This window comes from Plodia interpunctella, chromosome 3, assembly GCF_027563975.2.
Source record: "Plodia interpunctella isolate USDA-ARS_2022_Savannah chromosome 3, ilPloInte3.2, whole genome shotgun sequence".
In the NCBI taxonomy this organism is placed as follows: domain Eukaryota; kingdom Metazoa; phylum Arthropoda; class Insecta; order Lepidoptera; family Pyralidae; genus Plodia; species Plodia interpunctella.
Window position 1 is genome coordinate 4,378,494 of NC_071296.1, and position 17,026 is coordinate 4,395,519.

A 17,026-nucleotide genomic window follows, 5' to 3' on the forward strand; every position below is an offset into this window, starting at 1 on the left:
GAGACTTTTCGTACTATGGCTACTTTCATTCTTCCTCGCGTGCCCCCAGTTCCATTTACGGCCGTGACGCCACTAAGCCCAAAGATTTGGCTGTGATTTTATGAATTATCAAGTCGTGCATCACCTAAACAACTATTCATCGGCCGGAGAGCAAAGAGATCGCAGCACACTGTAAATTGGGCGCTTCTTTCACTTTACACTACCGTAGTATGGCCGCTATATAGTGGAGGATACGTAGTGCGGCACATCGCGCTATACCATATTCCTACTCCTCCTCGTCGAACGCCACATGGGTATGTGACAGTCAGGGTAGAAAGCTATCCCCTTTTCCCACCGCTAGGTCCCTAAAAGGGAAGGCCCCTCTGAGCAACATACCAGATATGGCTTCTCCAGACCCAGAGTATATCATAGGCAACTCACAAGATGATCTTCCGCCTCAGACAAGACTCAGGGTTTTGGATGGGTGCCATTTACCGCTGTGAAACCAAATTGGAATTCAAAACTACAAAACAATTTTTTTGGTTTACTTACATGTACAATGAAATGCCAACGATATTAATAAACACAGGTAAATTAAATTGGCCATTTTTTATTGCACTCAACCACGTTCTGCGACCGATAAATGAGGTCGGTTAAATATCCATATTATTACAAATACATCAGACACACTAAATCAGTAAAACTATATTTTACCAACTTCTTCTTTTCGAGTGATTGCCAAAATTAGTGCCAGATTTTATTCAAGTCGCCTAAAGTCATCTGACATGACTTTACATTTTACCTAAGAAAATGGCGCGAGAGTAAAAGGATGAGAGGCAATGGTAAAATCATAATATTTGGGTTGGAACGATAAGCTTGTTTTTTGGAAACTCGTTTTTAATGGAATTCGATTTATAATTTTACAAGAGATCAGTATATGTTGCGAAGTGTTTTCCTGTTAATATTTTGCATGTTAATAACGATCTCTCAGTGGAACTCGATTCGTCGTCGAGTACAGATATCAATTTTGCCAATCTTTTTTTAGTAAAATGAGTTGGTTTTCATATTTGTTGTTTATATCATTTGTTTTTTACGGCTCGTGTAAGTGTCTACGATTGTATATTATTCAGTTTTACGTGCAATACAAACCCATAAGTACATTCAATATCGTCATATTAACATTTTAAAATGCTCATCCTTTGTAATATTCTTTGTTTTGTAAATAAACTTGTTTTGCCTTATTGTCTTCTAGATAAATCTCCCTCACATCTAAGCATTTATACGGTTGTTTCTATAGCCATCGGAGCGCGGGTCCGCCATATCATTTATAATTAATTAAATCTTGCTATACATATAATCGTTGAAATTATTTTAGACGGTCAACGTGAAAATAAATTCTTCAGAAAAGACTACCACTATTTAGAGTCTGTTGAGAGTTTTTACAAAATCCAAACCATTCCGAGAAGTTGGCAAGTCGCTAAGCAAATATGTGAATGGGAGGGAGCCACATTATTTTATCCGGAAAACGAAGTGGAAGCTAATGCAGTTCTTGGCTACGTGAAGGAAGCTCAAGGATACAACCACTTTTGGATTGGTATATCCTCGTTGTTAGCTAAAGGTGTATTTGAAACCATTGATGGTGAGTTATTACTAAATATTTTTATTACATCTTACGTTGCATCTTCCTTACCGTACAATTTTTATTTAAGTGGTTAACTTGAAGAAACTTATACAAAAATTTAGGTTTTTTAGGGTGGCCAAATAATCTGCCCTGCGAGTGCGACGATGCTGTTGAATATTTTTTTCTATATTGTCGTTGATTTCTTTGAACGACAAATTACGCGTTATAATGGATCAAAACTTTCTAATCTCTTATAAATATTTGCAGATGAAATAGAAATCTTGTCATATTTTAAAATATGAAATTCGTGTGTTACATCTAGCGACGAAAAAAAAAACAGCAGCAGTAGAACATACAATTACCTATTTTTTAAAATTTATTTCGTCGTATTTACAGGATTGTCTTTATTGGATGTGTATAACAAATGGGCAACGGGCGAGCCTAACGACGGCGGGGGTGAAGAGGACTGCGTGGTGCTGAACAAGGAAGGTTCCATGAATGACGACGGCTGCTGGAAGAAGCATCCCTACATCTGCAAGAAGACGCTCGCGTTCCTCGAATGGAATACAGCTTGTAAAATGCCATATCCAGGTTAGTAGCATTGTAATTACTTAGCTCCCAAATCGCTAATATCTTTTTAGGCTTTTGTTACTTTTGGGTTACAACGATAATGTTATAGGATCAGTAGTTACTTATTCATCTTCCGGTCAAGGCTGGCGTTGAAAGTTCGGAAAAAACTAATGTTTTTTCCTGCAAAAAAAGCAATGACGTTTTATGTCGTAATTTTAAATGTTTTCCTATTTTCTATCAACGCTAGTGAGAACAGAAAAAATATGACACCAAAAAGGTAATCAAGTTCAATCAGTTGCATCACTCAACTTTGACGTTAACTTTAACCTGTGCAGAAAAACGCAAAGTACGCCATTTTGTCTAAACGCCAGCGACGCGCAGGTAAAGACAACGTCAAAGGTAACTGCAACTCACCCTAAGTATTTGAGAAAATTACCCTATTTAGCCCTGTTGTTACCATGGTTTCTTCTGAACAACTAAGTGTACGGTTATACGGTTATACGGTTATACGGTTATACGGTAATACGGTTGGAAATGACACATAGTGTTTAATGTTTTGGGTCTTTCAGATTACAAATACAACAAAGAGCTGGGAAGATGTTACAAATTCCATCTGTCTCCCAAGAACTGGACGGAGGCGTACACCATCTGCAGTTCGGAGCTGTCATTCTTGGCTGTCATCGAGAGTCAGGCTGAAGCAGACTTCTTGCAGCAGCTGACCAGTCTGGCTCCGAAAGATAACATTCCGGGGAATTACCTCCGCGGAGCTGTTCATTTAGGGTATCATAATAGGAACGGGAATGGATGGAGAACAATTAAAGGTACTTACTTAATTATTACAACCTACAAGTTGAGGGTACTTACTCTTTTGGATTTTTTTTGTTTTATGAGTCTCTTATCAGACATTTTTCCATAAACATAAAAATGTGGAAAGTTTTTCAGGCGAAGAAGAATAACATTTTATAAGTACAAAAAAGTAAATTTACTTTCAAGCATTATTTCTATTAAATTGATTTTTTACCACGAATAGTACATAGATTTTAAAAACCATTAAAAGAGGTCGTCGCAGACCTTAATGCAAACCAAAGTCTATAGCGATAACCTTTCGAGTTTGCGAATTGCGCGATACAAGATGTGGTTTCGCCTTGGAATATGAGTACTCCATACGGATGTCATGTGAGGCGATTAAGGGACACTAGCCTTGGCAGGTAACATAGGCAACGACAGCGTTCCCAAGGAAGGTTATTGTCAGACATACAATACAATGCAACAAGTCCTGAACGCAACCGAGAACATAATTATGGAGAAGAGAGATATGGCACGATATAATGTCATCCTTTTCATTTCAGGCACTCCTCTAGAAAACAGTGGGTACTCCCGTTGGGGTGGTGGCCAGCCTGACGGCGGCGATCTGGAACGGTGCGGAACAATGTTCTACAATGGTCAGCTCAATGATATAGCTTGCGATCGAAGATGCTTCTTCATCTGTGAAAACGATGACGTCGACGTCAATAATTTTGACGACAGATTTGCAGACATCTCGTAATATGTGATAGTCATGGATGTAATAAGTACTTCGTTGTACGGAGTACCTACTAATTCCATGATGTTTAAGATTACAAAATTACACGTTTCAGTGATTTTAGTTCATGGAGGTTAGGTTTCTTTCATACCCGCTGTCTCTAAGGCCTCATAGTTCGATCGATCTGATAAATAATAATTATATATAAAAAGAAATATGGAGCTACATAAACAAATATTTATTTCTTCAATTATTATGTACTTTTGCGGCCCAAACGTTTTGAATATAATTTAACTACGTACATAAGATTGAATTTAAAAGAGTATGTGCAATTAAAAACTTACATTCTACTGAGAAAGGTTTCGAGGATATTTAACGTCATGGATGGAAAATAAATTACTTTAATTTTACCAAAATACTTTAATTTCTAACACATTAAGCACCATTTTTACAATATGTTACAACCTTAATTAATCATGTCTTATTTAATTCGTATTAGATTATTTATGTACTATGCATATATTTTAATATTAATACATAAGACGACTGTAATTAGAGTCTTTTTAATATTAATGATGTTATTTGTAATGCATGTATGTATGATCAATAAAAAATTGCAATATGTGGAAGTAAGTTCTAATGGTATATTCTTAACTAAGTATAACAATACTTATAAATTTTACACTACAACAGTATAAAAAATAATCTATTCTTACTATCGTAATAAAGCTGGAGAGGTTTTTTGTTTGATTTTGTTTAAACACACTATCAGTCGGATTGGAAATATTTTTTTTGTGTCGATTCGTCCCAGAAGCAGAGTCCTGCAGCGCAGCTAGTCAGTAAAAACAGCTTTACCGACTAGAGGTAAGTATCTGACGAGAGGCCCTCCGTAAGACAGCACCTCTCGTACTGGTTGAAAGTACGAAGCCAGGAGATACAAGAAGAAGAGGTACCAGAATATTGTCACCATGCGATCCAGGATGAACAGACTGAAAGCAAAAGGAATTTATATCAAATGGCAAGTAAAGATTGAATATATATTTTGGCGGTGTATATATGTACGAGTTGACACAAAATAAAAAACCTTCTGTAAACTTAATTCACCTGTGCTTATGCAACGATGTGCATTTTAACATGATTTTAGTATACTTCAAACACCTGGGTGCTAATATTTGAAAGTTCATTGGGAAACTTAATTCGCCTAAAGGCTTAGTTGGATTATCTTCGAACATGTCAGAGAAGTTAGATTCTGTTTTCGATAAACATGTTTTTTATTTATTTAAACCTCTCCGCCCCTATGCACTATTGTAGTCAAAGTATTTATTAAGAAATTAGACCTTTTTCATGTATCAAATAATAGTAGTAATAGTATTTCTCAAAAAGCTCCTAACTGTATGGATTTGTATCCAAACACTAACATATTATTCTGTAGTCTCGCTTTCGGCAGATTCTCCAGTTTCTCCTTCAAGCAGTACATCTTCCCGCCCAACATGCAGCATTCGATGTAAGGCTCGTCTTCGATAATGCTCAAGTCCATAGGAAATATCTCCGTGTCCACATGGTTCAGCATCGCAGCCAGAGTCTTGAAGTTGTTTGTATCGAACCACCACTCCCGCGTTGTGAAGTACTGCAGCACCTCGAGACCAACTGAGATTCTGTTTTGGATTCGAACCATGCTGAAAATTTAACAGAATTTAAAGTAATCATCAGTAAATCCAAGAAATAAAGATCGATTGGACCTGTTTTATTTCTCTAAAATATTTTGAGGATTTACCGACATGCGACAAGATACCTGACAGTCTATGCAAGTGGATTGGAGGTTACATAGATTTCTCATTAACTTCGGATATGTTTCAAGAATAAAAATAAAAAGGGAATCTAACAAAATCTCACATTGAATCAATTTACGAACAAAAATGTTAATATTCAAAATAAAATGACCGAATACTTACAATCTCTTTTGTCCAAATAGAAAGAGTAAGAAATCAATTAGATATGCCGGCACGATGTGGTAGAAGAAGACACACAAACTGTGGATGAATTTGTTGTGTCGAATGTTGCCGTCAGGGTACCATAGAGGACCTTCGAAGGGATACTTCCTCACTGTGGCCTTCCCAATGTCCAGGACTTGCTTCCAGGTCGTGTTTCGGTCATCTCCCGTCGTTAAGTTGAACACCGGTATTTCAGGTGGCCTATAAAAATACAAGATTTTGTATCAGTTTTGTTAGTTCTATTGAACTAACAATCGCAATGGTGGTGTAGCTCGGCCTTAAAGTTGTACTTAGTAGGTACCTAAACATATGTATGTATAAGTAACATATGTTACTGAAATCGTGCCGTTTGAATTAAAATTAGTACCGGTTACTAATGGTACCTACATTCATTATTATAATCACATTTCAACATGAAAAACTTGAAACTGTGGACGATGTAACCGAGTTGGTTTTCAAAGATATGTTCAAAAATGACATACATTTTAATGTTCTCCCATTGGCTTTGGATAATCAGTGATTGGACTTTGTATAGAAAAACCGAAATTTTTTTATTATAAGTATATCTAAGAAAGTTCGACTGTATGTATGTGTATAATATTTTAGTATCAGTAAGTCACCTTTCAGTAGTAGATCCAATCTTGTAAGCAGCAACAATAATGGCGTTAATAGCAATGTCGACAGGAATGACCTCAGCGTGGTAGTGACCGTAGCAGTGCATGGATCGTATTACGCCCTTCCCAGCGCCCACCATCAGCCCTATAGGGCCGTTCAAATTGTCCACCCACCCTGGCGTTGGCTCCTTGTACGAAGGGGTTACTGAAATTAAATATTTTCATATCAGAAAATGTCAAGACAGCAAAAGAGAAGGTCTTGCCCAGCAATGGGACCTATGGGACACATAAACAGGCTATGGGAAAAAATCTAAAATCTTTACATTAATGAAGATCTTGAAGAATTGTTAAATTGGTTGCTGAATTACTTACAAATGAAGAATAATTTAGAAATATTTATAAATAGGACAGTTTGTGATGTGTTAGGAAGTTTGAAAATCTGGGTAATATGGAATACGTTACGGGAACTTCGGTAGATCCAGAGAGTAGATAGAAAGAAAGGAAAATATTTTCACTTAGAAATTTCAGCAGGAACTTATGTAGTTTCCGAGAATAGCAGGATAGATAAAAAGAAAATTAAATTTATTTATCACTTAGTAGCGTGTCGAAGATAAACAGATTTGATCTGATGATGACAAATTGCCAACAACTTACCAATACTAGGCCTTATGACAGCAGCTGGTAGCGAAGGATAATACTCCCTGACCAACGCCTCGGCCATTCGTTTTGAGTAGGTGTAGGAGTTGGGGTGTTTCTGGTAGATGGACGGAGACAGGAGGTCCAGTTGGCGGTCAGAGAGCCAACCTGCTGCTCGGAGGACCTCGTGAGGGTCTGTTGGAGGGTCGTGGACCTGGTGAAACGTGTTTCAACTTGTTTTCAGTTTAACAGTTCAAATTAAGCTATCATAAACGTTGCGATTATGTTTCACAAATATTTTTTGCATTTTATTTTACTATTTTTTTTTAAATTTTACATTTAATCTTTATTCGTAATCGTCATCTTGTCTACATACATTTCATTGACATAGGCATCTCTTCACATAATGATATAAACAGGCATGTTAAAATCGTTGCGGCTGACTGCTAGTGATGTGCCATTCACAAAATTTCCCATTTTCATTTCTGGGAACGTTCCATCTAAATTGGAAATGCGTCCGGGAAACGGCACATTACTTATCACAAATGGTTTGTTTTGTTACTCTTCAAAATAAATTTGATTTATGCCTTAGTATGAAGGAAATAGTTACTTCATAGTGGTGTGTTTCCGAATAAAATTGAATTATACTATGTGTACTTGCCTTTTCTGCTAATCTCTCGAAATCTGGATAGCAGAATGCTGTAGACAGATGTATAAAAGAATCCAATTTTTTAATATTTTTAGCCAGCTCTAGTACTCGAAGTGTGCCCCTGGTGTTCATTTCTAAGCCCTCTTTCAAGGGCGCTTCCAGACGAAGACTGGCTGCGAAGTGGAATACTATTGACACCTGTAACGTAAAATAGGTTTTTATTGAGAAACATTTTTACTTCATCTATTCGTCTCATTATCGCTCAAGCAGTGGTGGTCAAGTCAAAATAATGAAAAAATGATGGACTAGCAGAATCAGTAAAAAGTCCTATTCATAACACGCTATAAGACGAAAACTTACTAACATTGCAATAATTTGTAACATTTTTTGAACAGGACTGAAAAATAGCTATATTTTTAATAATACAATGACAGTCGGTTAAATAATTATTAGTCTCACATAAAATATTACTATGTGAAATATTCAATTCGCATTATCATAATCATAAAATACTTAAAATAATTAGCATAATCATAAAATTTTCGTACCCACGTAATTGATAAAGCATAGTCCATATTAATATGTTCTTCCACCGCTGAAATTTTAACAAAATACCTACCTACGTACGAGAATACGTTTAATAGTTTATCTATAAATAGCAAGTCAACTTATTTGTCGAAACGCCCCTGAACAACTTGAAAAACCAGACATTTTTGATCACTACGTGAATTATATTCGTCCTTACCAAGATTCTTATATTGTATATCCACATTTAAATTAGCCTGCGCGATGGTTGATTATTTCGTCGCTTACAGGTGTGTATACCACTCTTGCCACTGGATACCATAGCGGAAATAAATGTAACATACGTAAGTAGCTGATTGAAAACATTCCTTAGTATGAAGTAAATAACTTTTTCCCTTGAGATAATAATAATGAAGTGAAAAACATATTAAAGTAAGTACATATAGGTAAACACATTCAGATACGTAGGTACCTAGTGTATTTAGCCTTTACAAAAGCAATAACCACTTGCCTCATTATATATTTTCTCCAGGTGATGTTTCTCAATGCCAAGATTGTCGTAAATGATGTCTCCGGTGACAGGGATCAGTTTCTTCATGACGTGTGGCTTCTCTTCCCTTATTCGAGAAAATAACTGCAATTATAATTTTTGTAGGTGAAAAGATGGCATTTAACTACATCTCGTTAAATTAATATATCCGAGGGAAAAATAAAGGAATACGTCTAAAAACACATTTATATATTTTTTAAAAAGCTTGGACATATACGAGTAGCTACGGATAGGCAAGTATACTTTGACTACTCTTTTCTTGATGGTCCCGATGGACCTATTCGGGAAAACATATGGATAGTAAGTACTATGTCGGGCAAAAGTAAAATTATTACATAAATATTCTATCGAACATACGAGCCACAAAGTTTGTCATTGCCAAATATCCTGACAGTGCGTCCATACCGGGAGTTTCCACATATCTTCGATGCGTGCCTCCGGTGATTTCCCGCGTTTGCTCCGCACCAGGGCGTAGACGTAGCCGACATCAGGTACGCTGTATAGAAGCTTCTCGATCAACACTTTGCCCATCAGCCCTGAAGCACCCGTCAGAAGGATGCTCCTCCCTCGATACCACTCGTTCACTTGTGAGGTCATCTGAAAAAAAAATGTTTTAGACGAGGTATTCCCCGAAGCGCCACAGTTTTGAAGCGCTCCTAATGAAGCGCCCCTTTTTTATTCCCTCGAAGCGCTACTTTTAGTAGCGCTTCCGAAAACAATTAAAAATATTTCAATTTTATTCCTCGAAGTGCTCCCACGTTTAAAAATAGGGAAAAGTATAAGTAAACGTAATATTTTATATTAATGATTTTTAAAAACTCATTTGTGCATTTTCATCATTGAAGTTGCATAACCAAAAGTATGAAATTGACAGATAAATATGTTTTCGCTTTCTGCACTATAATGTGTATTCAAAAAGTAACGTTTATTCAAAGAGGATGTTATTTATAAATAAAACGCTCAGATATAAATAATATGCATATATAATAATCACATTGCAGCAGGACTTACATAATAATTAAAAAATAACCGAATATGGTGTTACCTACCGTAAATATTGTTTTATAAATATGTATCATTTGAAATGATTCACTTTGTGAAATGTAATATGACATAGCAAAAATAGCCGGTAACATGACGTCTTACAATATAAACCAGAAACGAGTAAGTAAGTGAGAAGGCACGTTACATAACATAAGGTGATCTCTAGCCTGTTTAGTTAATGGATCGATATAAGACCCTAATCATAGGAGCGCATCGAGGAATAACATTTAAATATTTTTAATCGATATCTGAAGCGCTACTAAAAGGAGCGCTCCGAAGGAATAAAAAAGTAACGCTTCATTAGGAGCGCTTCAAAACTGTGGCGCTTCGAGGAATACCTCTTTTAGACGAGTACTCATCATCATCCGGTGTAATACGGTCAAGAAGATCACGTGAATTATGATTAAACAACAAATGGATTTGAGAAGCGCTGGGCCGGGAATCTGTCCAGTGCAAAGATAACGAAGTTTTTTGGTAAGTACCTTGAGACTAGTTTCTTAATCTTTTATTTTTCTGCGTACCAATTGAGATTGGTGTCTAATATAATTATTTAATTGTCAATATTTATAAGTATTTAAAAGCCATGTGCAGTTCCAAGCCGTGTTCCAGTGATACTCATATATGTATGTGTTCCCAAATTCCCTCTATCTCGGAACGTAGGTACCACTATTCCCTATAAGTACCGAAAACATTTTCTCAAAATTATGAATGTTTCCAGGAAACCTGGCACGTTCGTGGGAACAGCACATCACTATTTGAGACCTGTTAATTGTTATTCTATCAAATAGGAGAGATCATATTATTAAAAAGATTTTTAAAATTTATTGCTTGAGCAAATTCCAAAGACTTCTATCGCATTTACGAATCCAATTAGAAAATTATTACAAAGTCTGTCAGCATACAGCAAACGAACATTCCAAATGCAGTATAAGTCCTAAATAAACATCGACGCCAGAACGAGTTATAAGGAGGCTTGTATATTTCCATTAGACGGTACGAGTATGTGGTAATATTTGGTGGGTACATAAATTGCAAGTCTAGGGATATGGCGAAAGAGAAAGCGGCGGGTCAGGTTCCTTGGCCACTCCTGAGACGTGCCAATACTGTAGCCTATAACTAACTAGCTAACTTTAACATGCGGCTACCCATGGAAACGATTCTATTTTTTTTTTGCTGTTTTTCCGGGGAACAGGTAGGTACTAAACGATATTATATCATTTTCCGAACTACGAAAAAGGACATATACGTGAAGCTGTAACAAAACATATATACAAGTTCACTTTTTCATTTGTAATATTGGTCTAATAGATATTGGTCGGTGTAATAGATAAATAGGTAGTTGGGATGTAATTTTAATGTTTTAGTTTGGATAAAGAGAGGTAGGTACTACACAATATAGTTAATTCAATCGATTGATGATTATGGTCGCAGGTTTGATGGCTTGAAGGAAGATTTCTCATACTTCGAAGGCCGTACTTATAAGTAGATAATGCCTTCTTCTGTATATTTTATCATCGTAATTTATCAATATTAATTATATGTAATTAATATATGTTTCTTCAGAATAGCATAATACGTGTCATAATAACATCAGTAATAGCCATTTAAATGAACTATAAATTCATTTAAATGTATATTACCACGTTGAATATATTTCTATTTAATTATGGTTTATTTATAAGTACACACACACACAGTACAGTCTATATAAATCGCGGGTCATACTTATTTATGTTTTGAGCACCAAAAATCAAGCTCTATACGTGGTATGACTGTCACTGACGACAGGCCAATTGTAAAAAATCACAGCATAATCTTCAAAAAATTAATTCCGGCTATACCGCTGAGGATGCCGACGCACATACATTGCCTAGTTTGTATGCAACTTATTTTTGTCGCAAGAAAAAAATAGTAATGTAAACTAAACAAAATTTGGTTCGCGAAGAAACATAAAAACATTACTACAAAGTGCAAAATAGATCTGGGCGCAACGACCTCATTTTTTCGCACAAGTGTCTTTCGCGCAAGAGTACCAAATTCACATTCTTATAAACCAGACCGCCAAATGAAGATTGCACCAGCGGTTGCAGTTGTGTAAACGCACCGAGCAAATGCTAAGATGCAATTATGTGCATGGCTCTAACCGCAGTAATATAATGTAAGTAGTTGGTTTGGTCATGCTCGCTCTGAGGTGAGGAGGTTACTAACCATCCCTAAATTGAGCAATATTTAAATGTTAAATCATTTTACTGGCGATATTTGTGTACTTACTTGAATATTTACATATACTAGCTGCGTTTTTTCAAAAGTTTTTTATAAAAAGCAGCGGAGAAGTTAATTGCGCCTTTTCTTCTTAACCTGCGATTTGGTAGTCAGCAGCAGACTTAGGGTGGGTTGCACCGTCAACTTTGACTTGCACAGACAAACGCGTCTTTATCTTGTCTTCTCGTCTAAATGTCAGCAGCGAGCCGGTTAAAATTAACGTCAAATTTAACTGTGCCAGTCAACATCACATCAACCTACCCAAATTCGCAGCAAACTCGCCGCTATTACCGCGCCGTAGAGGTTTATGCAGGGTAACTTGTTGTGCATTGACTACCTGATTTTAGTACCGGCTATCTACCAGATGTCAATCTCTTTGGAATCCTGCAGTTGTTGACCATCAACTTATTAAGATTTTTTCTCTTGTCGACATTCCCAACCAAACGCCACAGCGCAACTTCCATCAAATATCATTAGCTAACACTGTTAGACTGTCCTAGTTGAGTTTCCTATTCACAAAAGTACACACTTACGCAAAATGGTTGTGTCACCGAGAGGACGCTATGTCTTATGTTGGCAAATTGTGCGTAAATAAACACTGGGATTTTGCGCCGTCGGTGGCGTAGCGATCAGAGCGGTCGTATATCGGGGCTTCCAAGTTCAAGGGAGCCCAGACTAGAGCTTTTTCGAATCGCAATTTTTTATGTAGCTATCAGGTCCCCGTGCTGGGCAAAAACGCTCTCTTTCTGTCTCCACCCATTTCTATCCCTTGCCAGTTTTTGCTATCCCTCCCTTATCGTCGGTCGAAAATTTATCGGATCAAATGTCAAATAATTTTAAACAGCTTATTTTTGGGGAGTTATCAGATATTTTTTGCACTGGGGCCTAGGACACTTAACTACGCCACTGCGCAGGCGTCAATTAGGCGGTAAAGTGTGAGGTGAGGTAAAGTGGGCTGTTGAGTGGCTATCGTTATCACATAAGCAATACAGACGAATTATGTGAGTGTGTGCATTAAATCGAATTCGCGAAACTTTTTGGAACAGAAAAAAAATATATTCAGTTTATTATATAGTTATTTCAGATTTCTTAATTTTTAGTTGTATATATTTATTTCAATTTATTGTGTGTTGTTAAGGAAACAAATACTTTGAATTCTGGATGAGTATACTTAGGTACCTATTATTGTTTTTGGGTGTTGAAAAATGTGAAGACATTTGCATATGTTTCTACATCAAAACAAATAATTATATTGAATCATACAAGTAACCTACATATAGGAATTTTGTTTTAAACAACTCATGTTTGTGTTTGTAAAAAGGTTGCAAATATAATTCTACTACTGGATCTCCGTATCGTGTGTTTTCATATGCTCAAAAAATTTAATGAATTCTTAGAATTATAAGGACGCATAGTATTAATAATGTACCATATGAAACACACAATTGATGTTGCAATAGCAGTTTGTAATGAATAATAGAAAATTATCAAGCTGCATCTACCTGTGGGTATTTCGCATAAGCTTTTTTGCCGTGCACATTTTCTCACGTTTGCCTATCGATGATATAAACCATTATATAATTAGTTAATTGTGATTTTCTGGTTAGCTTAACGAAACAATAAAGTGTCTATTGTATTTACCACAGTCATGTTATGTCTTTGGTATTTGGCTCTTAAGTTCAGGTCGACTGATCTCATCCAATGTGAAAACCAAAAACACATTTTGTATCTATTAGTCGATCATAAATCAGGCTCATCATAGTTTTTATGATTAGTACAGGATTTTAAAAATATTCTTCGGTATTTAGGTAACCAAGTAAAGAAAAAAATTAAAAAAATCGATATCATTATTTTATACGTCAACTTAAATTAATTTGTATTTCCTTTATTAAATATTTTTATGCCTTATATTTCCATGTTTTATTGAACCTGTATGAGCCAATATAATTCTTGCTTGAATATTTGTCTTTATTAAATAATATTTTATCTTTAAATTTTTCCGTGTGTTACATTGTCAATTTCAATTTATAAATAATAAATAAATATATTCGGACAAATCACACAGATTGAGTCAAATTTGATATCATAAATACCTATTTGTAGCTAATGAAATTAATTTTAAGGCGATCGTAAATTATTTTTTCTATTATTAAATGTATAATTCTTATAAAATATCTATGATATCGCGTCAATCGATATCCCGTGTAAGGCATTTCTAAGAAAGTCACATAGAAAGTTGTAGGACTGCTAAACAAACACGTTCAGCCGGTGTTCAATTGTTCACATTCGGTTCAATTCAATCATTTAATGGGCGTGTACTTAGTTAAGATTTTCTATGATTTAATTCCATTTATTAATCATTTTTGTAAAAGATTTGATCCTTATGATGGAGGTCATAAAAATACAAGGTATTATTCTGAGAAACACCTTGTATTTTTATTACATTAACCCTGTCGAGGGTTAGAATTAGGTATACTGATCAAATCTTACTTAGAAACATATAGTTAAATCAAAGGAAACCTAAGAAAATAATAACTTAGTAAGTAATAGTCAACACGAATCGTTAAAGTGGTGTAAATACTTTACTTATCGCCGTGAAAGCAAGTACATATATTTATAATTTATTAAGCATTTCGTGACTTAATTTTACGAATAAAAGCCCAAAAATCAAAATGAAAATTACATTACCATTTTCCCGGGATTTTTGAAATAAACGGAATAAAACTGGAAAGAAACTAGGAGGATTGATTGACCAATCTTTTTGAAATTTACATGTAGTTTGATGTGTGGAAATCTACATAGGGTACCTTTCATGCCGGAAAATTAACTCTTCCCGTTGGAAATTTACGCAGGCGAAACTGCGGGAATTAGCTAGTTTATACATAATACAGATATCATATGAAGACAGAATAAACCAAAGGCGGTGTATATTGAATCTAATAAAACTAGATATGTGTCGACTGATGTTGCAAGTACATTCAATTGCATGTCAATCTAATAGGTATGTGCCTCTAAACTCAGCGTTAATAACGCCGAATTTGGTTAAATAGATGTGCTGTTAACCGTACTAAACTAGCAATAAACAAGTACTCGAAACGTCGTAAACACTAACTACAGGTTATAAATTGGCAAACGTTACAAAATTTGCATTAGTACAATGTTAGCCACATAACGTGGTTTATGTATTAGCTCAATTATATTATACTACTGCTACTATAACTCTGTTGGGCAATATGATGTTTTAACATGTGAATATCATTGCAAGTCAGTTAAAATCGGAATTATAAAATATAAATTCTTCTCGATTATCATAATCAGATCAATAACATTATTCCTAAAAGAGTTTGTAGATCACAAGTTGAAGTCCATAAGAACATAAAAAAATTAGAAGGGTTTGTGGTCATAATTGTAAGATTAATTAATTTATAATCCTTGTTTTTTTTAAATTGTAGAAAAAACAAAGCTATTTCTCGCCAAGTGATTTTAATAAATTATTAGTTATTATACCGACTGACGATCAGATATGTCTATTTATGGTGATGATGATTAGTAATAAACAAGGAAAATCACAGAAACTGTAATCCTACATCGGTGTACTTTAAACCTAGATTACATTTTAAATTTCAAAATAAAAATAAATGCGCACAGTCGTTATTTTTCACGAACTTTGTATAATTTTAAGACACTTTAGTATATAAGTAAAATCTGCATTTTGCGTGCATCAAATGATTGCAGGTCATGCTTCGCCGCATTTGCACAGACTTGCTCTCTGTATTTATCACTAATGTATGCACAACTCGATGAAAGGTTTGCAATTACCCAAAATGTAATGTTAGTTTTGCATATTGTGTACTTGCAATTATGTGTAAATGTTTATTGAATACTTACTGTCAAAATATTTATTTTGGGACAACGATAACGGACTAGTAAGTAAGTATTAAGTAAAACTTCACAGGACACTGTTAAATGTATTTTAAATTTTGACAAAACAAAATCATGAAATTTCACAAAAACTAAAAAATAAACGAACACGAGATTTAAACACGAAATTAAAACAAATAAATGAATATCATCAGCACATGATTTCGCAACCCAACAAGCGAATCGCAAATGCGAAAATCGTGTATAAAAGTGAAAACTGGCTTACCGTATCCGGGTGGTGCAACAGTTATCCAACGCGAACCGAGCGTGCGTGCGCGCACCGTCACTCGCAACCACAACTACCATCCACTACACCACTGGTACCACTACACCACTGGTACCACTTTACCACCAGTTCCATCTTAAAAATGGCGGGCAATAGGTCACGATGCGCGTACGCTTTCTCACAATATGGATGGACATTTATGATTCATTCATTCATGAAAGAGAATGTATGTAGCAAAGCGTCTTGAAGAACATGTGTCGCCATAAGCATAGTATAAAAAGGAGTATCTACTATGTACTTCTAAACACATTGACGGCTATACTAAAATATTTATAAATTTATAACATCAGAGGAATTTGTATGGAATAATATATATTTTTTTTATGCGAAAGTAAGTTTGTTACATCTTCACGCTCTTTCTATTCAACCAATCTTCTTGAAATCTTTCATGATTGTAGTTTGAAGTACGGGGAAGGACATAGGGTACTTTTCATACCGGCAAAATAACTGTTCCTGTGGGAAATATCCGCGGGCGAAGCCGCGGGCAAAAGCTAGTTTAATATAAATTGTATAAAATGTATGTCAAGGTTTCAAACAATTCGAGACCTTAAGAATACCTACAGACCTATATATTTGCCCTTGTCTGTTAAAAAGTACCTCTGGACCACATTTTTCCCATAAACGTACCCAGTTGGATACAATTATTTAGAAAAAACTATAGTTATTGCTTTTACATAGTTTTCATACATAATAATATAAATTTAGTAAAGTTTTTTTATAATAGAGCGCGAGGCTTCGTGCTAGCTTATTACCAGTTCATTGATATTACGAAAATTATATCATTATACTGTGTTCTTCATCTTTTTTGCATATTTTTATCTTGGTTCGATGTATTTTGGTGCATTTGATTGAAAGA

General features: G+C 35.2%; 2 protein-coding genes across 3 annotated transcripts; one reads left to right on the forward strand and one right to left on the reverse strand.

Moving 5' to 3' along the window:
* The first annotated feature begins 938 nt into the window (after positions 1-938).
* LOC128683475 (uncharacterized protein) lies at positions 939-4,102 on the forward strand. Its single transcript, XM_053769160.1, has 5 exons — positions 939-1,080; positions 1,355-1,618; positions 1,997-2,191; positions 2,740-2,991; positions 3,520-4,102. Exons 1-5 carry the CDS (start codon positions 1,029-1,031, stop codon positions 3,714-3,716), a joined length of 960 nt encoding a protein of 319 aa, XP_053625135.1. The 5' UTR covers positions 939-1,028; the 3' UTR covers positions 3,717-4,102.
* Positions 4,103-4,524: 422 nt separating this feature from the next.
* On the reverse strand, positions 4,525-16,271 carry LOC128683474 (putative fatty acyl-CoA reductase CG5065). 2 transcript variants are annotated; one of them, XM_053769157.2, is made up of 9 exons: positions 16,111-16,271; positions 9,063-9,254; positions 8,619-8,741; positions 7,595-7,780; positions 6,952-7,147; positions 6,304-6,502; positions 5,645-5,884; positions 5,111-5,368; positions 4,525-4,681 (listed from the first exon to the last, which is right to left on the reverse strand). In XM_053769157.2, the coding sequence occupies exons 2-9, from the start codon at positions 9,252-9,254 to the stop codon at positions 4,525-4,527; spliced, it is 1,551 nt and encodes a 516-aa protein (XP_053625132.1). In that variant the 5' UTR covers positions 16,111-16,271. The 2 variants fall into 2 exon arrangements, with proteins under 2 accessions (XP_053625132.1, XP_053625134.1); XM_053769159.2 differs by lacking the exon at positions 16,111-16,271 and adding an exon at positions 15,852-16,060.
* Positions 16,272-17,026: the final 755 nt, after the last annotated feature.